The 27,430-nt window shown below is 44.0% G+C and overlaps 1 protein-coding gene across 5 annotated transcripts in view; it reads right to left on the bottom strand.

Moving 5' to 3' along the window:
- Positions 1-1,263: 1,263 nt before the first annotated feature.
- Positions 1,264-27,430, bottom strand: part of LOC123391633 (transport and Golgi organization protein 1 homolog) — a 42,564-nt gene continuing 16,397 nt past the window's right edge. For all 5 annotated transcript variants that reach the window (XM_045078489.1, XM_045078491.1, XM_045078488.1 and 2 more), the window contains 11 exons: positions 27,272-27,346; positions 26,268-26,331; positions 25,975-26,101; positions 23,271-23,372; positions 9,194-9,254; positions 9,052-9,087; positions 8,905-8,972; positions 8,687-8,781; positions 7,657-7,721; positions 4,546-4,699; positions 1,264-1,434 (listed from right to left, as the gene is read on the bottom strand). In XM_045078489.1, the coding sequence (XP_044934424.1) occupies positions 1,430-1,434; positions 4,546-4,699; positions 7,657-7,721; positions 8,687-8,781; positions 8,905-8,972; positions 9,052-9,087; positions 9,194-9,254; positions 23,271-23,372; positions 25,975-26,101; positions 26,268-26,331; positions 27,272-27,346 (852 nt within the window). In that variant the 3' untranslated portion in view covers positions 1,264-1,429. The remainder of the gene's footprint in view (positions 1,435-4,545; positions 4,700-7,656; positions 7,722-8,686; positions 8,782-8,904; positions 8,973-9,051; positions 9,088-9,193; positions 9,255-23,270; positions 23,373-25,974; positions 26,102-26,267; positions 26,332-27,271; positions 27,347-27,430) is intronic.

The following is a 27,430-nucleotide window of genomic DNA, read 5'->3' as shown; positions in this document are numbered from 1 at the left end:
GTTTCTCTGAAGCTGAGTCACGATTTCTCGCCAGAAACAAGTCGGCATTGGTAAAAAACCAACCACAGTATTTCTGTTGCAGTGTCCCGTGACCTCTCAATCCAGAGACCCCTGAGTAAAATAGGGTCTTCAAAAGTCCTCAGGGACAATGAGGACCAAACCCTGGGAAGAGCCCCAATATGTCATTGCCTGTACTTTCTCACCTACCAGCATGTTCTGGGGAAGCTCCCAGAGCCCCCTACTCAGCACTCAGCCAACAAGGCCGCTTCTCTGTCACACCTCAGGAGGCAGGAATTTACTGCAAAGGCCCCAGGGTCTCCCCAGGGCATCGGGTGAACCAGCTGGAAATACAGCTCTGGCTCTCTATCCTGGGGCAGTGAGAATGGAGCTGGACCCCATGACCTGGGAAGAAGGAGGGCTCTGCTGCAGAAGGGATTGGGAAAAAAGGGCCTAAAAGGGGAGAGAAGCATAAACACCCAAATCCTCCTGCTGCTGAAGAAGGGATGGGTCTCCTTTCGGGGACTTCTGCCCTGCCCATCCCTCAACAGGGAAACTGTGGGAGGACTGTGGGGCATCATGGGTCTTACCACAAACACTGCCACCATCAGCTCCACTCAAGGCCCCCCTGTGGTTGGGGGGCAGCTGGTTAGGTGAAAACCCTGCACAAAAGCTGGTTTAATGCAGGGCCTCCTCACCAGGCTCTCAGGGCCTCACAAGACACTTCATTCTCTGCTCACTGTCACAGTAGACCACTGCATAGGGACAGCCACCTGTCCTGCTGATCACTACCCCCCTAAACAAGCAGGTGCCATGTGCTCAAGAGGATCTGTCACCAGAGTTAATACAAACACCATCAGATCTAAATTCAACCTGGGCCCCCTCCCCAGAAAGTTAATGCAGGGCCTCCTCACCAGGCTCTCAGGGCCTCACAAGACACTTCATTCTCTGCTCACTGTCACAGTAGACCACTGCATAGGGACAGCCACCTGTCCTGCTGATCACTACCCCCCTAAACAAGCAGGTGCCATGTGCTCAAGAGGATCTGTCACCAGAGTTAATACAAACACCATCAGATCTAAATTCAACCTGGGCCCCCTCCCGAGAAAGTCCCTTGCAGTAGAAGTACCACGAAGGGTAATCTTGCTCTATCCTCCATTCCCCACTGCTGCCAGGGTGTTATCTGTCTGAAGGCTTCACCCTGTGCCCTCGAAGGAGAGGGACTGTAGGTACCCCTGAAGGGAGATGCTGACACAGAGACAGAACCATGAACAGTTTATTGGGGAGATACCAGGAGAGACAAATCACAGGGTACAGGATGGGCAGGGAAAGCATTCAGACCACCAGGAAGAAACATTCATATCTTGATTAGATATAAACTCATTGGAGCCTGGTTGTTGGAGGTCAAGGAAGTCTTCAGATTACAAAATGATTACCCTGTAAGGCAAGAGGATTTGGGTTAGTACAATGGGAACTTATGTTTTCCTAAATGCTCTCTGCCTTCCATACTGTATCTGAGGCCTTGGATGAACACTTGGGTGTGTGGCCACATCTGTGAGTCTGTATGTATTAGACAATAACTGTCTTCACATCTCACATAGAAATATCTGATTGTACCTGTTCTCTTAACTATATTTTACTACATTGTGGCTAGGACCTGACATTTAATAGAAAAAAGGGAGCTCTTTGCCTTGTCTTTAAAATGAGAATTGCCACTACCGGGGCTGAGGTATTACACTCTTACTGTATTTTATGGACTTAAACAAACACTTTTTGATGCTCATTGGCATGGAGCTATTTTCATTTAAACAGTGAGAATGGTGAATGGTCAGAGCCCAGATTCTTTGCCCATTATTATTATTATTTTTTCTTTTTGAGACAGAGACAGAGAAAGTACAAACTTGTGAGCGAAGAGGGATGGGGGAGAAGTGAGGGAGAGAGAGAATCCCAGATAGGTTCCAACTCAGCACCGAGCCCGACTTGGGCCTCAATCTCAAAAGCTCGAGATCATGACCTGAGCAGGAATCAAGATTCTGCTGCTTAACCCACTGAGTCGCCCAGGCGCCCCAGCAGTTTCTTTATGTACTTCAACTCCTATTGTTCTAGTGACCTCAGAATCCAATATGTTCTCTCTATGACAGATTAAAATAAAAGCTGAGGCCCTGAGAAGGCCCCACTGAGAGCTGGTATTTGGACTGAGAAATCTGGAATACAGGCAAATCTGGACACTGGGACTGAAGTCCCAGAGAAGTGCACAGCTATAGGCAGGGTGGTGACGCAGATGCGGAGGCCTGTTGACAGGTCTCCAGCTAGGGCTGATCCTGGCCAACCCTGACTCTCCCACTAACAGTCTGACTCGGGCTGAGGCCAGGGCGGCCACCATTCACTGGTTCTCCGTCTTGTCTTCATGTTTTCTCGCTGCTGGACTTAGAGTCAGCCAGACAAGAATCCCCAAAGGCCAAGTTAAATTTCCCAAGTCTCCACAACACTCTTTCACATGGTTCAGAATTTTCAGAAATTCAGGGAAACAACGCTCTTCACAGACTATGAGTGAAGGGATTCATGGCAAAAATGACATTCTGAGACAAATAACGGCGTGATCCACACTGTGTGAGTGAACAAATGCTGCAGTCAGTGTGGACGGCATGGTGTCTTCACACTCACTCTCAAGCTGCTGGGCTGCCAGGAACGGCCTCACCCTCCCTGAGAGAAGCCCAGCCTCTCCCTGAGCACCTCGGGCCTTCTGGGCATCCACAACCTCCTGTTTCTGTGTGATTCGGGGCTCCCTCCCTTCTTTCTGGATACATCCCTAGTTCTTCCCTTATACAGAACACACGGTCTATGTCCTGTCATCAGTGTGTCCCTCCCTTCTCTCAGACACACACCTTCAATTCCTCACATTAAGGCCTCATCCCTCCCGGAGCACAGAGCATCGTCTCCATACCATATGTGTGTGAAACCTGCTGTGCCCAGCATTCGGAGAAGGGCAGGTCTCTGCCACCACAAGGAACCTACAACCCTCTCAGTATGACTGGAAGACAAGGTCCATCAATTCTAAGTACAGAACAACCAGAAGAAAGTTACCATGTCTTTAGCAGTCTTCACGCCCTCATGCCACGAGAGGCCTGTGGGCAGCACCGCTGGTCCTTGTGGAGGACGCTCCAGCATCTGTATCTGACCCACACCATGGAAAAGACAGAAGCTTCTCCACCTGGAAGTGACTGAGCAACATTCCAGCAAACCCTCTACACCTGCCTCCGGCATCTGCCACTTTTTCTTTCATTCTCACCTCCCAGACCAGACAAGAGCATTATCCACAAGTTTCTAAGCTACAGAGGACAAGGGCAGAACCCTACGCTAATGAACAATGAAGGGACCACTTCCCTGTGTCAGGCGTTTATACAACTAAGGAAATGACAGCTTAAACCCTACACACTGCAGATGAAGTGAGAGGTGTTTCATCCCTCCCAGAACAACGTATGCAGATGCTGGATGTGTATGACCGTAAGAGACAGATGTCTGCCATTGTGCAAGGGAGACACTTCCTTTCCAACAATGGCAACTGCCCACTGCTTAGTGTGTGCAAATAGCCAGGCACAAGCACGTGTGTCCTGAAGAACTTCAGAATCATACAGCATCCCCAGCCTGGTTTCCCCTTGAATGTCAAGCCCTGAACACAAACTCTGCCTTTGCTCCACTGACACAACCAGAAGGTGATGATCTGGAAATAGACGCCTGTAAGCTCTGCATGAAGACTTGCCACTTTGAACGGGAAACGACACCACACACAGACCCCAGGATATACCCAACACACAGAGGTCAGGACACTGTGCTGCCCAGAGAGGAACAGGACTCCAGAAATGGGTACAACTGAAAATGCCCCAGCATTTACTTGGTTCTTCTCTGGGACCTTCTCGGGCATGGTGCTGCTACTGTCCCCTTGAGCTCCACAGGCTTCTGATTGGGACCGAAGGCCGAGAAGGGACAGAGGTGGTTTCAGACTGACGATCACACAGGATTCAAGCCAACCCTCTACCCCTGCCCCAGCCTATTCCCCTCTCTCCTTCCGGAGGGTCCACTGTGTTTCTCACAGGACTCCCCGGATCCCTGTGGACGAAGGCGGGAACTGTCCATCACCCTCGCAGATACAACCACTCTTCCTGGGACATATGTTTCCAGAACTAATCTATAATGCTGGACAACTGGGGGTCTCCACATGTGAGACTGATGTGAAGGTTGTGCTTCGTCCAGCCCAGAGCCCAAAACATCGTGTCTGTGTAGTGCACCTGGGCCATGCTTCTATGTCTGTCCTCTGTGGAATGTCACTTTTCTGCTCCATAGTAGATGCCTGCTGCCCAGTTCTGTATGGTGAACCAGACAGTCCATGAGATGGACGTCAGACAAAGTGGAGGAATGTTACCATGTCCTCACTTGGGCTTATTGCTGCATTGCAAAGCCTTGTGGTACCACCTCTCCATCCTCTCCACCGACAGAAGTGGTTCAACAATGAATAAGCTCTATGACCCATGTCAATTCAGATCATCTCACCTTGTGGTGGAGGAACGAAGTGTGGCCGAGGCCCCCATGTCCACCACTGTGGAGGTGGATGAGGAGGAGGGAAGTCTGGTACATTCCACCCCATGTGGTAGGGCATACGGAGGAGCCCTGGGCAATGAGGGAACTCTCTCACACCTCTAGCAACCTGCAGAACAGACAAGAAAATATTTTAGCAAAACAGACAAAAGTTGCAACACCAAGAAAAGAAACCAAAAGAAAGAGCTCCCAGCATCCGGCTCCTTCTCCAATACCACCTTCCAGGAGAGCTGCATCATGCTAGAAAATTTACATGTCCCTCCCAGCTGGGGCCAGTACAATGAGGGGGGAGACGGCAATGGCTGTTACAGGAATAGCCTGTCACCACACATCACTGCCCATGTTGGCCCACATTATCCAGCAAGAAGTAGTATCTTCAAGATGAAAAAGGATCATTGCAAACTAAGGCAGCACATTCCAGACACGGAGGCATCGACATCCTGAACAATACTTCCTCTATCCTCCTCAGCCACCAGAGAAGATTTTGCTTTGGGCAGAATAGAGAGCATGTGGCGAAACTGAATGCCCTTTCTCCACAAAGTTTCCGAGCCACTTGAGGGGAATCGTTGGCGTATAAGTCCCTGACTCTCCCCACCCTGCCTCGCTCCTGACAAAGGGGTCCTCTACTCTCTACAGTTTCTGTCCATGGCTACAAAGACACTTGAGGAATTAGGGCCTTGTGGTCTGACAGGGGCACTGGAAAAGTGTCGTCCGAGGGACATGATATCAAAAACCTTTATTTATACTGAGAAGCTGTGCTTGTCTTTTTTTTTTTTTAAGATTTTATTTGAAAGACAGAGATCAGAAGCAGGCAGAGAGGCAGAGAGAGGAAGGGAAGCAGGCTCTCTGCTGAGCAGAGAGTCTGATGTGGGGCTTGATCCCAGGACATAGGATCATGAACTGAGCCTAAGGAGAGGCTTTACTGCATTGAGCCACACAGGCATCCCCTGTGTTTGTCTGAAAACACAGTCATTTGGAAATTTCAACCTACTGAGTTCCAGAGTAATTTTGTACAATGGGAAATGAAGATGGGAAGGCCATATGAGAGAATTCACAAAAGGGTATATGCTTCCCATTTGAAAACTCCACACTTGTGATGAGAAAAGAAATCAACTCTCACAGTAACTTAGGACCCAATGACCTGCTCCTGGAAACCCAGCTGAAGGGCTGGGAGGCAGTGATCATGCACGTAATCACTGATGTCCCCCTTCAGAACGTGTGAGCCAGTGTGCGATTATGACAGTGCACATAAGAGCTTTGACACTTCAAAATACTTGTAGAAAGGGTCTTAAGTGGGCTGGTTCTGCAAGGCACGTTTTCCAGCAGAAGTAAAATGGAGATGACTTGTGAAACATGCCCTGAGAACATTGCAGACTGCAAAGGAGACAGTATAAAATGCAGAGAGAGTTTTCCCCAGTTTCCATTTGTGAGGATTACCAGACCCATCTATCCCCAGCATGAGCACAACACCAGTGCACCTGAACGTAACCTAAAGGGAGTCGGGCTGGCCAGAGGACTTCACTGTGGAGGGAGGGGCCCTCCTCCCCCAGTTACTTCCCCAGAGTGCACTGTGGGCAGGCAGGGGTACACATTCGCACACACATCTTCCCCACCACCATGTTCCAATACTATAGCATCTGTGCCAGAACGGCTATCCGCCCCCTGGGTCTCACCTAGCACCTGGGGTGAAGAGATTCCATGGGGAAAACTACTGTCACCACATGTGAATATAGATCTGCACACCTCGACGGAGACAAGAGTGTGACACCAAGGATAATCAACTAAGGAAAAAACTCCATTCACGACAGGCCAGTATCTACAGCTGGGACCACACCTCCCCCATCACAGCAAACAGAGCAGCTCCTTCTATACATTGAGAACAAACACAATGATAGGCCCTGGAAAGCCTGTTGTCCACACGTGGAAGTGCATGTGCTTATGGGTCAACCGGAAGCCCACCAGCATCCCCCCTGAACAGCTCTGCTTCCCTCCCTGACAATGGGATCTCCTACACTCCACAAGGGCTGTCCATGGCCACAGACACCGCTGAGGAGATAGGAGTGTCCGGAGTCCTTCAGAGGACCTGGAAGAGTGCTTTCTGAGAGTAACAGGACCCCTTTGAGTGAGCGAGACCAGCTCTGTGAATCTACGTCCCCGACATTCGGACAGTCCTTAGCTCAGGCACAGAGCAAATGCCTAGTCTTTGGTGCTGAGACCCACTGATGGGCTGATTCGATACCCCCAAATGGGAACCAGTGTGTCTGGAGAGCACAGGCAATGCTCCCAAGATGGGTCGGGAGAGACCCTATGAGTTGGCACAGCCATCAGACCCCATCAGAACCCGCTCATGGAAGCACGAGTAAAACACGTGTGAGGTGTGGGCCTTGCAGAGAGTCACTGGGATTCCCTCTTCAGGGCTGCTGCTCCAGGGGGTGTTTTCTATGACACACATGGCACCTGCCAGAGTTCATCATCATCTCACCCAGGGGCTAACTGGAGGGATTCCAGCTGTCGTCTTCATCCACTCAGAAGGGACGCACGGGAGGTCACAGCTCACCTTCTCCACAAACACTCAAGCTGCCCAAAGCATGTGGGGCAAGTGTGACGCGGTCCTGGCTTTTCCCATTTTCCATCTGAGGACCTCTGCAGATACCCTCCCAGGTTAGTCTCCTGACCCGAATACTAAAAATGCTCCAGCTCCCGCAGGAAAGCAAACCGCAAGGAGTCAGCCGGACTAGCTGACTTCACTGTGGGGTGAGATGTCACCCTCCTCGAGTTATGTACACATATACATACACGCACGTCCACACACACACACACACATACACACACAGATGCATGAGGTGAGCATCCTACCATCACGTGTCTCAAAGCATCTACAGCTTTGGGAGGAAGCACAAAATTGAAGATCTCTAACGGAGCAGGCGGAGGCTCCTGGGTGAACAGCGTGCACTCTGAAAGGGATGATCGCAGGACACACACCAAGGCCACAGGCTAGGACAGGGACCTGTCCACACTGCAATCCATTTCAGAAACGGACACAACTAAAAATGCCCAAGCACTTACCGTATGCATCTCTGGGTCGCTTTGAGGGCTAGTGCTGCTGTTTATCCTGGGAACCACTCTAGATGCTAGATCAGACAAAGGTCAGAGTTTTATATTGGTTTCGTGCCCTCCATGCCTTCCTCTCCCCATCTTGCACTCTTTCCCACACTTGGGTCCCTTATCAGAGGGTTTCACCCGTGACTCAAGTGAGTCCTTTGCAACGAGAGACACCAGTCTCCTCTTGCCTGAGACACTCCAGGGCCCTGGTTCCAGTGTTTCTGTAAGTAACCCATCATGTGTAAACTGGTCGGGGTACAACTGGCTATCAACACTAAAATTGGGGTGCTCAACACACATCAGAAAAAAATCACTTTATCTTCATAGATTAAACACCTAAGTGAGAATAGCCTTGCGTGGGGACATCCACAAACCCTCAACATGAACAGCCCATGTTCTCTTCTCAGGCCACAGGTGAATGGTTCATTTGTCCATCCTGCATTTGGGACCTAGAATGCGTGACTGGCCAACAAATAAACATTTCAGGGAAGAAACAGACTTTGACATTTGTATAGTCACGAAAAAAGAAATCATAGACAGATTGAGCAATAAAGCTATGGCATTGCACCGATAACATGAGAGGAGTAAAATATATTTCATTGCTCAATATGGTCCTATAGATGACAAATAAAACAAAAATATAGAAACCTCCATAATGAGTAAATAAATGCCCTTTTTCACAAATAGACTTTTTTTTTTGTCAAGGTTTGACCACTGAGTCAAGGTGGAAAGGGCACTCGTCTCGCACCTTCTCAGGCTCAGCTCTTCCGAAGGGGGTAGCAGGGGGAAGGTGTGGAGTGGCGTGAGCTTCACCTGTCACGGGGGCAAGTGTCCTGCTGCCTGGGGACATATAAGAAAAGCAACCTCCTGTCACCCCTTCAGACAACCTGCAGGCTGGAGGTGGACACACAGCAATCACCCACAGGAACAGGAAGGACACCGTGTGGTTTCACAGCAGAAATCAGGCTGCTGCATTTCACATCATGCTCCCTACCTTGCCACACAGGCTTCTGCGACTCAGGCCTTCCCGGCATCAGTTCCCGCCTCACGGATCCCACAGGCAGCATCTCCCTTTGCATCATGCGCAGTCTTGAACACAGAAAAAGAATGGACATCTCTAAGAATTACAACACCACGTCCTCTCCTAGGCAGTAAACAGCATAGCCGTCACCTCTCCAAACACCCGTAAAAACGCACGTCAAACTCTCGCACCTGTATTTCAGGCAGGCGTTCTCCCTGCTCTGCTGCATCATCCTTGTTTCCCAATACCGAGCCTTCATCTGCGGCAGAAAAACACACCCACCTTCAGTTGTGCCCGACTGTGCCGCAAACGAAGATGAGGAAAAGGAAAATACTTACCCAGTTAGCCAGAGCGTTCCTCTCTTGAACTGCGATCTGAAAAACCAACACACCAGAAACCCATGTTCAGGGCTCTAAGGGCCACGACCATCACCTGCAGGGGGCGCCAAGGGGTCAGTGTGTTGGACACAACTCCCATTACCTTGTGGTTGAAGGTGAGGTTAGACTCCTGTAGCTCTTCCCGCATTTCTTCCACTTCTTGTCTGTGAGGGGGACAATTGTTTTCTTCAGACAAAACCCAACACTGGGTGTGGTTTTCAATCATCTGCCAATGTGGCCTCCTCCTCTTATCTGTCCCCTCATACAATTGATCCTGACACAGGAAACACTTTCACCTGACTATAATTGGACTGTGGGATCCAAGCTGTTCTTACAGCCTTTCCTTCATCATTTTTCTTTGCCTGCGGGATCAAAACCGACAAAACTTCCTTACCCGTTTTCAATCTTTCCCTCAGTTATCACATGACAAATGTCTTTTGTCATGAAGCTCTATTCTCCTTTAACTTCTATCCTCACTATGGTTCCCAGGTTTGCAAAGACCAGCACCATCAGATGCCAATACTGGGCTTATGGGAAAGACTCATCCTAGGACAAACTGTTTTCCTCCAAACACCACCTCAAGGACGCTGGTATGGAGCTAGTTTCCACAGTCAGGCCAACACTGGGGATCCGGATATGTTTAGTAACGTAATTGTTTTGTGCCTTATCTTTCTGAGTCAGTTCATTTGCTCTGGATACATCCTCTGAATTTTAGTGTATATTACTTAATTGAGTCCTCAAAATGTACAAAGATTAACAATCCAAAGGGAGGGAGGAGTCAAGATGGTCGAGAATCAGCAGGCTGAGATGACATCAGGTAGCAGGAGACGAGCTAAATAGCTTATCAAAACATTCCAAACACCTACAAATCCAACAGGAGATCGAAGAGAAAAAGAGCATCAATTTGAGAAACAGAAAATCGACTACTTTCTGAAAGGTCGGACCCACGGAGAAGTGAATCCAAAGCGATGGGAAGAGAGACCCTGTGGGGAGGGTCCAGCTTCTGACAAGCAACAGAGCAAAAACCAGGACTTTTAAAAGCGGTGCGCACTGAGGGACGTCGCTCCAGAGGCTAAACCGGGCTGAAGCCCGTGCAGGGACAGCGTGCCCCCAGGTCCTGCAGGGTCACAGAAGGCCCGGGGGTGTCTGAGTGTCATAGAACACGCAGGTATTAGAGCAGGGAAGCCGGGAACAGAAAGAGAGCCAAGGAGTGACCTCTCAACTCAGCGTTACCTTGAACCGTAATCCATGGCACAGGATCTGGGGAAATCCCCCCAAAAGAGCTCAGCGATCTAAGGGTTTCGGAGACTCCAGGTGGAGCTGTGTGCCAGAGACAGAGACACTTGGTCACAGCCTGGGTGAGGTCTGAGCGCAGCCGGAGGCCAGGGAGAGGGAAATGATGAGTGCTTTTCCCTGAGGGCGCACTGAGGAATGGGTCCCTGAGCTCTCAGCTCCTCCAGGCCAGAGATTGGGAGGCCACCACTTTCATTACTGATCTCTGGAACTCTACGGAAAGTGTTCAGGAAACAAAATCTCCTGAAAGCGACCCCAGCGGATTACTTAGCCTGGCCTCTGGAAAGGGTGGTGCAATTCCGCCTGGGGCAAAGAGACCTGCGGATCACTACAACAGGCCCCTCCCTGTGAAGACCAACAAGAAATCCAGTCAAGACCAAGTTCACTTACCAAGGAGAACAGCGGAATACCAGAGGAGGCGAAAGCAAACCATGAATTCACGGCTTTCTCCTCATGATACAAAGTTAATTTTTTTAACTTTACTTTTTTTATCTTCAGCTAATTTTTTTTAACTTTTACCGTATCTTCTTTTAATGTTTTTTAAACTAGTTTATCTTAACAATACTTTCCATTAAAAAAAATCTTTTTTGAACCTTCATTATTATTGTTGTATGTTATCCTTCATTGTATCTAATTTCAGTTTCTGTATACACGTAGGGTTTTTTCTTCTAAAAAATTTGGGGTACAACTTCTTCTAATAGATGAAACTACACCCTAAATCTACCACCGGGCTTGTTCTACTCTCCAGGCTGAGCAATTCTTCTCCACTTTCTTTTTCTTTATTCTCCCAACCAACTTACATATCAACTCTTTCTTTAGAAATTAAAAAAAAATACTTTTCATCTTAATAGTCATATTCTGTCCTTTCATTGTGTTTACTCTTATATATGTTTTCCATTCTTTAAAATTTTGGGAGGTAATTTCTTGTAAGAGACAAAAATACACCCAAAATTAAGTGAATGACTCTGTTCTAGTCACCAGTCTAATATGTATATATAATTTTGTTTTTTATATTATTTCATTATTTGTATTCTTTTAAAATTTTTTTCCCTGAACTTCCTTTTACCCCCTTTCTCTCCCACCATGATTTGGGGTCTCTTCTGATTTGGCTCAAGCACACTTTCCTGGGGTCTTTGCCACACTTTTAGTATTTTATTTGCTCCTTCAAATATTCTTATCTGGACAAACTGACAAGGTGGAAAAACTCACCACAAAAAAAAGAACAAGAGGCAGTACCGAAGGCTAGGGACCTAATCAATATGGACATTGGCAATATGTCAGATCTAGAGTTCAAAATTACGATTCCCAAGGTTCTAGCCACGCTCTAAAAAGGCATGGAAGATATTAAAGAAACCCTATCTGGAGATAGAAAAGCCCCTTCTGGATAAATAAAAGAACCACAGTTTAACCATGTTCAAATCAAAAAAGCTATTAAAGAGGTGCAATCAAAGATGGAGGCTCTTACTGCTAGGATAAATGAGGCAGAAGAAAGAATTAGTGATATAGAAGACCAAATAACAGAGAATAAAGAAGCTGAGCAAAAGAGAGACAAACAACTACAGGACGACTTGGGGAGTATTCCAGAGATAAGTGATACCATAAGACAAAACAACATTAGAATAACTGTGATTCCAAAAGGAGAAGAAGAGAGAGCAGAGTAGAAGGTCTATTGGAGAGAATTATTGGAGAGAATTTCCCTAATATGGCAAAGGGAGCAAGCATCAAAATCCAGGAGGTGTAGAGAACCCCCCTCGAAATCAATAAGAATAGGTCCACAACCCGTCATCTAATAGTAAAATTTACAAGTCTTAGGAACAAAGAGAAAATCCTGACAGCACCCCGGGACAAGAAGTCTGTAACATACAATGGTAAAAATATTAGATTGGAAGCAAACGTATCCAAAGTGACCTGGCAGACCAGCAAGGACTGGCAAGATATATTCAGAGCAATAAACGAGAACAATATGCAGCCAAGAATACTATATCCAGCTAGACTATCATTGAAAATAGAAGGAGAGGTAAAAACATTCCAGGACAAACAACAACTGAAAGAATTTGCAAACACCAAACCAGCTCTACAAAAAATATTGAAAGTAGTCCTCTAAGCAAAGAGAGAGCCTAAAAGTTGTAGATCAGAAAGGAACAGAGACAACATACAGTAACAGTCATCTTACAGGCAATACAAGGGCACTAAATTTATATCTCTCAATAGTTCCCCTGAATGTAAATGGGTTAAATGCCCCAATCAAAAGACACAAGGTATCAGAATGGATAAAAAAACAATACCCAACCATATGATGCCTACAAGAAACTCATTTTAGACCCTAAGACATCCAGATTTAAAGTGAGGGTGTGGAAAACAATTTACCATGCTAATGAAAATCAGAAGAAAACTGGAGTGGCAATCTTTCTATCAGATCAATTAGATTTTATGCCAAAGACTATAATAAAACAGATGAGGAAGGACACTATATTATACTCAAAGGGTCTCTCCAACAAGAAGATCTAACAATCTTAAATATCTATGCCCGTGACATGGGAGCAGCCAACTATATAAACCAATTAATAACAAAATCAAAGAAACACATCAACAATAATACAAGAAGAGTAGGGGACTTTAACACTCTCATCACTGAAATGGACAGATCATGCAAGCGAAAGATGAACAAGGAAATAAATGCCTTAAATGACATACTGGACCATCACAGATGTATTCAGAACTTTCCATCCCAAAGCAACAATACGTATTCTTCTCTAATGCACATGGAACATTCTCCAAAATAGATCACATTCTGGGTCATAAATCAGGCCTCAACCGGTATCAAAAGATTGCGATCATCACCTGCATATTTTCAGACCACAAAGCTCTGAAGCTAGAACTCAATCACAAGAGGAAAGTTGGAAGGAACTCAAATGACAGAGAAAGGAAGCTAAAGAGCATCCTATTAAAGAATGGATGGGTCAACCAGGAAAATAAAGAAGAATTGAAAAAACAATTCATGGAAACAAATGACAATGAAAACACAATGGTTCAAAATCTGTGGGACACAGCAAAGGCAGTGCTGAGAGGAAAATATATAGCGATACAAGCCTTTCTCAAGAAATAAGAAAGGTCTCAAATATACAACCTAACCCTACACCTAAAGGAGCTGGAGAAAGAACACCAAAGAAAACCTAAACTCAGCAGGAGAAGAGAAATCATAAAGATCAGAGCAGAAATCAATGAAATAGAAACAAACAGGGGCGCCTGGGTGGCTCAATGGGTTGGGCCTCTGCCTTCAGCTCAGGTCATGATCCCAGAGTCCCGGGATCGAGCCCCGCATCGGGCTCTCTGCTCAGCGGGAAGCCTGCTTCCTCCTCCCTCTCTCTGCCTACTGCCTACTTGTGATCTCTCTCTCTGTCAAATAAATACTTAAAATCTTTCAAAACAAACAAACAAAGAAATAAACAAAACAATAGAACAAATCAATGAAACTAGGAGCTGGTTCTCTGAAAGAATTAATAAGATTGATAAACCCCTGGCCACACCTATCAAAGGAAAAGAAAAAGGACCCAAATTAATAAAATCACAAATGAAAGAGGAGAAATCAAACCAACACCAAAGAAATACAAACAATTATAAGAACATATTATGAGCAACTCTTCGCCAACAAATTTGACAATCTGGAAGAAGTGGGTGTACTAGTAGAGACAATATTATCTACCACAAGTGAGCCAGGAAGAAATAGAAAACCTTAACAGACCCATAACCAGTAGGGAGACTGAAATAGTCATCAAAAATATCCAAACAAATAAAAGCCCAGGGCCAGATTGCTTCCCAGGGGAATTCTATCAAACATTTAAAGAAGAATTAATTCCTATTGTCCCGAAACTGTTCCAAAAAACGGAAATGGTAGGAAACCTTCCAAACTCGTTTTATGAGGCCTGCATCACCTTGATCCCCAAACCAGACAAGGATCCCATCCAAAAAGAGAATTACAGATCAAGATCCTTGATGAACACAGATGCAAGAATTCTCACCAAAACACTAGCCAATAGGATCCAAGAGTACATTAAAACGATTATTCTCGGGGGAGGAGTCAAGATGGCGGAGAAGTAGCAAGCTGAGACTGCTTCAGCTAGCCGGAGATCAGCTAGATAGCTTATCTAAAGATTGCAAACACCTGAAAATCCATCGGCAGATCGAAGAGAAGAAGAACAGCAATTCTGGAAACAGAAAAACAACCACTTTCTGAAAGGTAGGACCGGCGGAGAAGTGAATCCAAAGAGACGGGAAGATAGACCCCGGGGGGAGGGGCCGGCTCCCGGCAAGCGGCGGAGCAACTGCGCACAAAATCAGGACTTTTAAAAGTCTGTTCCGCTGAGGGACATCGCTCCAGAGGCTAAACCGGGGCGAAGCCCACGCGGGGTCAGCGTGGCCTCAGGTCCCGCAGGGTCACAGAAGGATCAGGGGTGTCTGAGTGTCGCAGAGCTTGCGGGTATTGGAACGGGAAAGCCGGCTACAGAGACAGAGCCGACAGTAAGCTCGCAGCTCCGTGTTACCTTGAACCGGTCGCAGGCTCGGTGAGCTCAGAGCGCGGCCGGAGGTCAGGCAGACGGGAGTAACTGGGCGCTGTTCTCTGAGGGCGCACTGAGGAGTGGGGCCCTGGGCTCTCGGCTCCTCCGGGCCGGAGACCAGGAGGCCGCCATTTGTATTCCCGTCCTCTGGAACTCTACGGAAAGCGCTCAGGGAACAAAAGCTCCTGAAAGCAAACCCGAGCGGATTACTCACCCCGGCCCCGGGTAAGGGCGGTGTAATTCCGCCTGGGGCAAAGACACTTGAGAATCACTACAACAGGCCCCTCCCCCAGAAGATCAACAAGAAATCCAGCCGAGACCAAGTTCACCTACCAAGGAGTGCGGTTTCAATACCAAGGAGAGCAGCAGAATTCCAGAGGAGGAGAAAGCCAAGCACGGAACTCATTGCTTTTTTCCTGTGATTTTTTTTAGTCTTGCAGTTAATTTAATTTTTTCTTTTTCATTTTTTTTTTCTCGCCTTCGGGTAAAATTTTTTTTTAAGGGTTACCTTTTTCTTTTTTAACGATTTTTTACTAGTTTATCTAATATATATATATATATATTTTTTACATTTTTCTTAGGTGTTTTCTTTTTTTAAAAATTCTTTTCTTTTCTTTTCTTTTTTTTTTCTTTTTTCTTTCTTCCTATTTGAACCTCTTTTTATCCCCTTTCTCCAACCTCACGATTTGGGATCTCTTCTAATTTGGTTAAAGCATATTTTCCTGGGGTTGTTGCCACCCTTTTAGTATTTTACTTGCCCCTTCATTTACTCTTATCTGGACAAAATGACAAGACGTAAAAATTCAACACAAAAAAAAGAACAAGAGGCAGTACTGAAGGCTAGGGACCTAATCAATACAGACATCGGTAATATGTCAGATCTAGAGTTCAGAATGACAATTCTCAAGGTTCTAGCCGGGCTCGAAAAAGGCATGGAAGATATTAGAGAAACCCTCTCGAGAGATATAAAAGCCCTTTCTGGAGAAATAAAAGAACTAAAATCTAACCAAGTTGAAATCAAAAAAGCTATTAATGAGGTGCAATCAAAAATGGAGGCTCTCACTGCTAGGATAAATGAGGCAGAAGAAAGAATTAGTGATATAGAAGACCAAATGACAGAGAATAAAGAAGCTGATCAAAAGAGGGACAAACAGCTACTGGATCACGAGGGGAGAATTCGAGAGATAAGTGACACCATAAGACGAAACAACATTAGAATAATTGGGATTCCAGAAGAAGAAGAAAGTGAGAGGGGAGCAGAAGGTATACTGGAGAGAATTATTGGGGAGAATTTCCCCAATATGGCAAAGGGAACGAGCATCAAAATTCAGGAGGTTCAGAGAATGCCCCTCAAAATCAATAAGAATAGGCCCACACCCCGTCACCTAATAGTAAAATTTACAAGTCTCAATGACAAAGAGAAAATCCTGAAAGCAGCCTGGGAAAAAAAGTCTGTAACATACAATGGTAAAAATATTAGATTGGCAGCTGACTTATCCACAGAGACCTGGCAGGCCAGAAAGAGCTGGCATGATATTTTCAGAGCACTAAACGAGAAAAACATGCAGCCAAGAATACTATATCCAGCTAGGCTATCATTGAAAATAGAAGGAGAGATTAAAAGCTTCCAGGACAAACAACAACTGAAAGAATTTGCAAATACCAAACCAGCTCTACAGGAAATATTGAAAGGGGTCCTCTAAGCAAAGAGAGAGCCTACAAGTGGTAGATCAGAAAGGAACAGAGACCATATACAGTAACAGTCACCTTACAGGCAATACAATGGCACTAAATTCATATCTCTCAATAGTTACCCTGAATGTGAATGGGCTAAATGCCCCTGTCAAAAGACACAGGGTATCAGAATGGATAAAAAAAAAAAAAACCCATCTATATGTTGCCTCCAAGAAACACATTTTAAGCCCGAAGACACCTCCAGATTTAAAGTGAGGGGGTGGAAAAGAATTTACCATGCTAATGGACATCAGAAGAAAGCAGGAGTGGCAATCCTTATATCAGATCAATTAGATTTTAAGCCAAAGACTATAATAAGAGATGAGGAAGGACACTATATCATACTCAAAGGGTCTGTCCAACAAGAAGATTTAACAATTTTAAATATCTATGCCCCCAATGTGGGAGCAGCCAACTATATAAACCAATTCATAACAAAAACAAAGAAACACATCAACAATAATACAATAATAGTAGGGGACTTTAACACTCCCCTCACTGAAATGGACAGGTCATCCAAGCAAAAGATCAGCAAGGAAATAAAGGCCTTAAACGACACACTGGACCAGATGGACATCACAGATATATTCAGAATATTTCATCCCAAAGCAACAGAATACACATTCTTCTCTAGTGCACATGGAACATTCTCCAGAATAGATCACATCCTCGGTCCTAAATCAGGACTCAACCGGTATCAAAAGATTGGGATCATTCCCTGCATATTTTCAGACCACAATGCTCTAAAGCTAGAACTCAACCACAAAAGGAAGTTTGGAAAGAACCCAAATACATGGAGACTAAACAGTATCCTTCTAAAGAATGAATGGGTCAACCGGGAAATTAAAGAAGAATTGAAAAAAATCATGGAAACAAATGATAATGAAAATACAACGGTTCAAAATCTGTGGGACACAACAAAGGCAGTCCTGAGAGGAAAATATATAGCGGTACAAGCCTTTCTCAAGAAACAAGAAAGGTCTCAGGTACACAACCTAACCCTACACCTAAAGGAGCTAGAGAAAGAACAAGAAAGAAACCCTAAGCCCAGCAGGAGAAGAGAAATCATAAGGATCAGAGCAGAAATCAATGAAATAGAAACCAAAAAAACAATAGAACAAATCAACGAAACTAGGAGCTGGCTCTTTGAAAGAATTAATAAAATTGATAAACCCCTGGCCAGGCTTATCAAAAAGAAAAGAGAAAGGACCCAAATAAATAAAATCATGAATGAAAGAGGAGAGATCACAACTAACACCAAAGAAATACAAACTATTATAAGAACATACTATGAGCAACACTACGGCAATAAATTTGACAATCTGGAAGAAATGGATGCATTCCTAGAAACATATAAACTACCACAACTGAACCATGAAGAAATAGAAAGCCTGAACAGACCCATAACCAGTAAGGAGATTGAAACAGTCATTAAAAATCTCCAAACAAACAAAAGCCCAGGGCCAGACGGCTTCCCGGGGGAATTCTACCAAACATTTAAAGAAGAACTAATTCCTATTCTCCTGAAACTGTTCCAAAAAATAGAAATGGAAGGAAAACTTCCAAACTCATTTTATGAGGCCAGCATCACCTTGATCCCAAAACCAGACAAGGATCCCACCAAAAAAGAGAGCTATAGACCGATATCCTTGATGAACACAGATGCGAAAATACTCAACAAAATACTAGCCAATAGGATTCAACAGTACATTAAAAAGATCATTCACCACGACCAAGTGGGATTTATTCCAGGGCTGCAAGGTTGGTTCAACATCCGCAAATCAGTCAATGTGATACAACACATCAATAAAAGAAAGAACAAGAACCATATGATACTCTCAATAGATGCTGAAAAAGCATTTGACAAAGTACAACATCCCTTCCTGATCAAAACTCTTCAAAGTGTAGGGATAGAGGGCACATACCTCAATATCATCAAAGCCATCTATGAAAAACCCACCGCAAATATCATTCTCAATGGAGAAAAACTGAAAGCTTTTCCCCTAAGGTCAGGAACACGGTAGGGATGTCCATTATCACCACTGCTATTCAACATCGTACTAGAGGTCCTAGCCTCAGCAATCAGACAACAAAAGGAAATTAAAGGCATCCAAATCGGCAAAGAAGAAGTCAAATTATCACTCTTCGCAGATGATATGATACTATATGTGGAAAACCCAAATGACTCCACTCCAAAACTGCTAGAACTTATACAGGAATTCAGTAAAGTGTCAGGATATAAAATCAATGCACAGAAATCAGTTGCATTTCTCTACACCATCAGCAAGACAGAAGAAAGAGATATTAAGGAGTCAATCCCATTTACAATTGTATCCAAAACCATAAGATACCTAGGAATAAACCTAACCAAAGAGACACAGAATCTATACTCAGAAAACTATAAAGTACTCATGAAAGAAATTGAGGAAGACACAAAGAAATGGAAAAATGTTCCATGCTCCTGGATTGGAAGAATGAATATTGTGAAAATGTCTATGCTACCTAAAGCAATCTACACATTTAATGCAATTCCTATCAAAGTACCATCCATCTTTTTCAAAGAAATGGAACAAATAATTCTAAAATTTATATGGAACCAGAAAAGACCTCGAATTGCCAAAGGGATATTGAAAAAGAAAGCCAACGTTGGTGGCATCACAATTCCGGACTTCAAGCTCTATTACAAAGCTGTCATCATCAAGAGAGCATGGTACTGGCACAAAAACAGACACATAGATCAATGGAACAGAATAGAGAGCCCAGAAATAGACCCTCAAATCTATGGTCAACTAATCTTCGACAAAGCAGGAAAGAATGTCCAATGGAAAAAAGACAGCCTTTTCAATAAATGGTGCTGGGAAAATTGGACAGCCACATGCAGAAAAATGAAATTGGACCATTCCCTTACACCACACACAAAAATAGACTCAAAATGGATGAAGGACCTCAATGTACGAAAGGAATCCATCAAAATCCTTGAGGAGAACACGGGCAGCAACCTCTTCGACCTCTGCCGCAGCAACATCTTCCTAGGGACAACGCAAAAGGCAAGGGAAGCAAGGGAAAAAATGAACTACTGGGATTTCATCAAGATCAAAAGCTTTTGCACAGCAAAGGAAACAGTTAATAAAATCAAAAGACAACTGACAGAATGGGAGAAGATATTTGCAAACGACATATCAGATAAAGGACTAGTGTCCAGAATCTATAAAGAACTTAGCAAACTCAACACCCAAAGAACAAATAATCCAATCAAGAAATGGGCAGAAGACATGAACAGACATTTCTGCAAAGAAGACATCCAGATGGCGAACAGACACATGAAAAAGTGCTCCATATCACTCGGCATCAGGGAAATACAAATCAAAACCACAATGCGATATCACCTCACACCAGTCAGAATGGCTAAAATCAACAAGTCAGGAAATGACAGATGCTGGCGAGGATGCGGAGAAAGGGGAACCCTCCTACACTGTTGGTGGGAATGCAAGCTGGTGCAGCCACTCTGGAAAACAGCATGGAGGTTCCTCAAAATGTTGAAAATAGAACTGACCTATGACCCAGCAATTGCACTATTGGGTATTTACCCTAAAGATACAAATGTAGTGATCCAAAGGGACACATGCACCCGAATGTTTATAGCAGCAATGTCCACAATAGCCAAACTATGGAAAGAACCTAGATGTCCATCAACAGATGAATGGATCAAGAAGATGTGGTATATATACACAATGGAATACTATGCAGCCATCAAAAGAAATGAAATCTTGCCATTTGCAACAACATGGATGGAACTAGAGCGTATCATGCTTAGCGAAATAAGTCAAGCAGAGAAAGACAACTATCATATGATCTCCCTGATATGAGGAAGTGGTGATGCAACATGGAGGCTTAAGTGGGTAGAAGAATAAATGAAACAAGATGGGATTGGGAGGGAGACAAACCATAAGTGACTCTTAATCTCACAAAACAAACTGAGGGTTGCCGGGGGGAGGGGGTTTGGGAGAAGGGGGTGGGATTATGGACATTGGGGAGGGTATGTGATTTGGTGAGTGCTGTGAAGTGTGTAAACCTGGTGATTCACAGACCTGTACCCCTGGGGATAAAAATATAAGTTTATAAAAAATAAAAAATTAAAAAAAAAAAAAACGATTATTCTCCACCACCAAGTGGGATTTATTCCAGGGCTGCAAGGTTGGTTCAACATCCGCAAATCAATTAATGTGATACAATACATTAAGAAAAGAACAAGAACCACATGATACTCTCAATAGATGCTGAAAAAGCATTGGACAAAGTATAGCATTCCTTCCTGATCAGAACACTTCAAAGTGTAGGGATATGGAGCACATATCTCTATATTATCAAAGCCATCTATGGAAAACCCACTGCAAATATCATTCTCAATGGAGAAAAACTGAGAGCTTTTCCGCTAAGGTCAGGAACACGGCAGGGATGTCCATTATCACCACTGCTGTTCAACATAGTACTAGAAGTCCACGCCTCAGCAATCAGACAACAAAAAGATATCAAAAACATCCAAATTGGCAAAAAAAAAAAAAAGTCAAACTCTCACTCTTTGCAGATGATATGATACTATATGTGGAAACCCCAAAAGACTTCACTCCAAATCTGCTAGAACTTGTACAGGAATTCAGTAAAGTGTCAGGATATAAAACCGATGCACAGAAATCAGTTGCATTGCTTTAAACAACAACAAGACAAAAGGACGAAAATTAAGGAGTCAACCCCATTTACAACTGCACCAAAAACCACAAGATAATTAGGAATACAACTAAGCAAAGAGGCAAAGAATCTATACTAAGAAAACTCTAAAGTTCTCATGAAAGAAATTGAGGAAGACACAAAGAAATGGAAAAAGGTTCCATGCACCTGGATTGGAAAAACAAATATTATGAAAATGTCTTTGCTACCTAAAGAAATTCACACATTTAATGCAATCCCTATCAAAATCCCATCCATTTTTTTTTTCAAAGAAATGGAACAAATAATCCTAAAATTTATATGGAACCAGAAAAAACCTCGAATAGCCAAAGCAATATTGAAAAAGAAAGCGAAAGTTGGTGGCATCACAATTCTGGAATTCAAGCTCTGCTACAAAGCTGTCATCATCAAGACAGAATGGTACTGGAACAAAAACTGACACATCGATCAATGGACCAGAAGAGAGAACCCAAAAATACACCCTCAACTCTATGGTCAACTAATCTTCAACAAAGCAGGAAAGAACGTCCAATGTCCAAATGACAGTCTCTTAAATGGTGTTGGGAAAATTGGACAGCCACATGCATTAAAATGAAACTGGACCATTTCCTTACACTACACAGGAAAATAGACTCAAAATGGACGAAGGACGTCAATGTGAGAAAGGAATCCATCAAAATCCTTGAGGAGAATACAGGCAACAACATCTTCAACCTCAAGCACAGCAACTTCTTCCTAGAATCATCATCAAAAGGGAGGAAATCAAAGGCAAAAACAAACTATTGGAACTTCATCAAGACCAAAAGTTTCTGCATAGCAAAGGAAACAGTTAACAAAACCAAAAGACAACTGACAGAATGGGAGAAAATATTTGCAAACAACATATCAGATAAAGGGGTAGGATCCAAAATCTATAAAGAACTTCGGAAACTCAACACCCAAAGAACAAATAATCCATTCAAGAAATGGCAGAGGACATGAACAGACATTTCTGCAAAGACATCCAGATGGCCAACAGACACATGAAAAATTGCTCCACATCACTCGGCATCAGGGAAATTCAAATCAAAACCACAATGAGATACCACCTCACACTAGTCAGAATGGCTAAAATTAACAAGTCAGGAAATGACAGATGCTGGCGAGGATGCATAGAAAAAGGAACACTCTTACACTTTTGGTGGAAATGTAAGCTGGTGCAACCAACTCTGGAAAACAGCATGGTGGTTTGTCAAAAAGCTGAAAATAGAGCTACCCTATGACCCAGAAATTGCACTACTGGCTATTTACCCTAATGATACAAACGTAGTGATCTGAAGGGCCACGTGTACCTGAATGTTTATAGCAGCAATGTCCACAATAGCCAAACTACGGAAAGGACCTAGATGTCCATCAACAAATGAGTGGATAAAGAAGATGTGGTATATATATATACAGTGGAATACTATGAAGCCATCAAAAGAAATATCTTGCCATTTGCGACGACGTGCATGGAACTAGAGGGAATTATCCGTATCGAAAGAAGTCGACCGGATAAAGACAACTATCATAGGGTCTCCCTGACATGAGGAAGTGGAGATGCAACGTGGGGGGTTGTGGGGTAGGAAAAGAATAAATGAAACAAGATGTCACAAAATAAACTGAGGGATGCTGGGGGGAAGGTTGTAGGGAGAGGATGGTGGGGTTATGGACACTGGGGAGGGTAGGGTATGAGCTATGGTGAGTGCTGTGAAGTGTGTAAGCCTGGTGAATAACAGACCTGTACCCCTGGGGCTAAGAATACATCATAGGTTTATAAGAAAATTAAAAAATTAAAAAAAAAATCCAAAGGGAACTTTTCAGGAGCCAATAGTATGTAGTGTCTGAACTTACCTGTACTTCTCCATTTCTTCTTCAGTTACTTTCAGATATTTATCGGCAGCTAACAGCTCATTCTTAGTTGCATTCAATTCATACAGTTTCTCTTCTAGCTTCCTAAGATGGGAGAGATATATACATTGTCCAGTAGCCACGGTCCTGAATTTTTGCCATTTATTCTTCTAGCACACTTGATGGCCTATGTTGGAATGTCCCTGCTAAAAGCACAGACTGACAACACAACAGGGAAATGAATGAAGGCCCCATTTAGGGTTGAAGAAACATCAAACTTTTGCTGCTGGCCAAGCTCCCTGCAATCGGGGCTGTCTTTTTACTTGTCTACTTTAATTCATTCACCATGTCACCAAATAATATTGCACTCTGTGCCCTCTTGGAATGCGTCTTTGGTTTGAGATGGTGAAGGCTCATTTCAATTCAAAGTGAAAAGCCAAGCCTGACAAGCTACACTCATTAGGATGAATAGGGGCCCATCGTTAGTCTCTGTGGGGAGCCCTGATCCTCAGACCAAGGCTGTGCCCCCACATTCAGCCCAAGGAACTTCCAGAATATGGCTTCACTGGTATGGAAACTCACTCCCACACATCTCTAGGCTTTAGAAGTACAACCCCTGGCCCCTTGTGAAAGATCCTGGTATAGGAAAAGGCCAATCTTAGTGCCGAAAATATGTCCTCATATAATCCATGTGAACTGTCACATACTCAGGGTGTTATCTCAGTGGAACATAGTTCAGATGTAAATCTGTCAACTCCAGTGACTCTACCTTTATTTAAAAAAAAAAGATTTTATTTATTTATTTGAGAGAGAGAGATCTCAAGTATGCAGAGACGTAGGCAGAGGGTGGGGGGGGAAGCAGGCTGTCCACTGAGCAGAGAACCCAATGCTGGGCTCCATCCCAGGGGGACCATGAACTCAGCCGAAAGCAGAGGCTCTAACCTCCTGAACCACCCAGGCCCTCCAAGTCAACCTTCTGAACCAAAACCAGCTTCATGGATGGTGAAGGCAGCAAACGGTGATGCTTAGAATGTTTGGTCTGCTGGGCTGCCCTCAACTCTTTTGTTCATGGTGTTCATTCACAAGGTTTCAACAGGAAACTTGTCAAGAATCTCATGCAGAAAGACTTAGGGACAGACAAAAGCTCTAGAAAGAGAAGGACAGGAGCATCTGCTTCTGGTCTCTCAACCATCCTTCAGCAAATGTCTTCTGGAGCGGCAGTCAGTGTGTGGCTCAGGGATATGGTGTTGAAGAGAGAAAGGTGGTCAGGACATTGGGCCTGCCCCAAGAAGGTCCTGAAGTATGTAAATTAAAAGTAAGACTCCTTTCTTTGCTTGAATTGTGTTCTAACAGCAGAAATAAAAGTAATGAAATATTATTATTATTATTAAAATTAATATTATTTCAAAGATTGATTTGAGAGAAGGAAAGAGTGAGGGGAGTGGGTCTTTACCAATGAACAGAACCCAAGTGCCTGTGAGAGAGAGTGGCCCCCACCCCCTATGTGGGAAGGAATAACACAAAGCTGAGTATCCAGGGTAGACAGGGAACAGTTTTGCTTTTCCACATGAATGAGGGACTCCAACGTCCTTATCTCTCCTGAGAAATAAATGACACACTGGACAAGAGAGCAAACTTGTGAGTGAATGCACCCAATTTCTAAAGAGCACATGAAGAAACATGATAATCAGATGGAGAAGAAGGAAGCCTAGGAGAAAGCCAGCCTGGCAGTGGGAGCCAGTTTCCGGAGGACACATCAGTGAATTCTAGAACAGGCGAGTGAATACAAAGTAAATGAACAAGCAATCTTTTGGGGACAGGTTGGAATGCAACAAGTGAAGCTCTCATCCAGCCAGCAAAGATGAGACTTAGTGAAACTGTAGGCTTTGGTTGGGATCCAAGAGACATAGACCTAGAAAATCGTGTGGAGGGGCACCAGGATGGCTCAGTAATTATCTGCTTAAAAGTATTTGGTACAGGTCATGATCCCAGGGTCCTGCAATAGAGCCCCACACTGGACTCCCTGTTCCACGGGAAGCCTGCTTCTCCCTCTCACACTCCCCCTGCTTGTGTTCTCTCTCTCGCAGTGTCTCTTTCTGTCAAATAGATAAAGAAAATCTCTGAAAGAAAGAAAGAAAGAAAGAAAGAAAGAAAGAAAGAAAGAAAGAAAGAAAAAAAGAAAATCAGGTGGTCAGGAAATACCCTGGCCTTCTAAGGTATTGGGCTGCAGCGAATGATCTCAGTTGTACACCAGATAAAGGGACCCTGTATTGCTGGAGCCCCAGCACACTTTCCACAAAGAAACTTTCCCTGTTTCTGCAGGAGGAGAATTCCATTTTTCTCTCCATGTTCTGGACCCAAGTCTCATACTGAACAAGAAATGGACCTAATGCAGGAGTGGTCAGAGCATGTGATGAGAGTTAAAATGAAAGGGAAATGTAGACTGATCCAGAGGGGATCCACGTATCAAAGTGATTAATGCTGGTACCTTCCCCCTTCTTCCCCAATGAATCACACAATAACATGTGGCAAGTCATTAGAACAGAAAGGAAAATTCAGGTTACACAAATCAAGACAGGAAGGGCAGGCACAATTCTACAGAATGCATCTGGCAAAAGTACACAAAGATCCAATTCCAGAAGATCCAAATACTGGCCGCCACGAAAATTCATACAACAATATCTATGACAACACAGCTATGGCTTACTCTTCTGCAGTCAGTTTTCGGTTTTCAGAGAACACCACCACCATATCCAATTTTTTCTTTAGCAGGTTCAATTCTGCTTCTTTAGAACTCAGGGCATTACACTGGTCTTCCAGGAATGATTTCCTTTCTGTAAAGGATGAGTTTAATTTTCTATGTTTGTGCCATGACCTGAGAACTTGGTTTCAATGGGGAAAGGAGAAGGGCAAGGCTGTGAAGGCAGAAAGGCATTCTCTCCCTGCCCGATGCAAACTCATTGCCACCATATGGAGATTTCATCCCCCAAAACAAGGTACCTTTCAGTTCTTGGTTTTTTGATGCCAAGGCTCCCAACTCTTGATCCGCCAGTGCATCTTGGGCCTTTAAGACAGATTTGAGAAAAGACATATGAGGGCACCTAACAGGACAGGATCATGGAGGGCAACAAAGAAAGCCCTTGAGGCATAAATGGAATAAGGGGCAAGTAAAGAAACTAGTTCATGTCAAAAACCGCACAAATGGCTTTCTTAGAGGAACTGATATAAAATAATATTCTACTATACATATTGGGCTTGCTATCATCCTTCACTGCTCACGTATTTTGTGAGATGTTCTATGTAACTTGGAGGGCAGCGCTAAATGATGTGATGATTACCCAGCTGTGAAATAAACCATACTTCCTAGGCCTTGAAATTGCAAATCTCATCGGGGTGGTCCTAAGTGAAATCACAGTTCACGGTTCAGTAGAGGTTGCTGTTCCCAGATGCCCACGCTCTACTGCGCAAACAGCACAGGAGTACACTGCACTCACCTCATCCAAATAAACCAAAAGCCTCCCAAGCCACATTATAGTACAACTAACACCTAACTTTTACCACATCCACATTTTTAATATTCTTTTCTCTCTGAGCTTGTAAGAGAGCCTGTTTACAATGAAGGGAGTCCTTCAAATTTTCATTAATCTCTTCCACCTTTTTGATGTTCTCCTTCAAGAAAACATATTGAATGAGTAACAGTGATTCATTCCTTGGGGCACCTGGGTTGCACCTGGGTGGCCCAGTCTGTGGAGTGTCTGACTCTTGCTTTCGTTTGCCTCAAGTCCTGATCTCAGGGTCATGGGATTGATCCCCGCATCAGGCTAAACACTCGGCACGGTGTCAGCTTGGCATTCTCTCTCTGTCTCCTTCAGACCCCCTCCCCTCACTCTTTCCTTCTCTCAAATCAATCTTTGAAATAATAATAATTTTAATAATAATAATAATATTTTATTACTTTTATTTCTGCTGTTAGAACACAATTCAGGCAAAGAAAGGAGTCTTACTTTTAATTTACATACTCCAGCAAGGGAACGCTCATGTTCTCTCTTCGTTTCTGCTTGCTTCTTTGCTTCCCTGGCCTACAAAAAATATGAAAAAGAATCAGAAGTCCAAAATAGCATGTTAAAGAAACCTATATTTGTGCCTCTCCTTTTGTGACAAAG

This window comes from Mustela putorius, unplaced genomic scaffold (assembly GCF_011764305.1).
Source record: "Mustela putorius furo isolate JIRA1106 unplaced genomic scaffold, ASM1176430v1.1 tig00000271_pilon_pilon_pilon, whole genome shotgun sequence".
NCBI classification, from domain to species: domain Eukaryota; kingdom Metazoa; phylum Chordata; class Mammalia; order Carnivora; family Mustelidae; genus Mustela; species Mustela putorius.
Note: the sequence above shows the minus strand (reverse complement) of the source record. Positions and strands in the feature narration are given on the sequence as shown.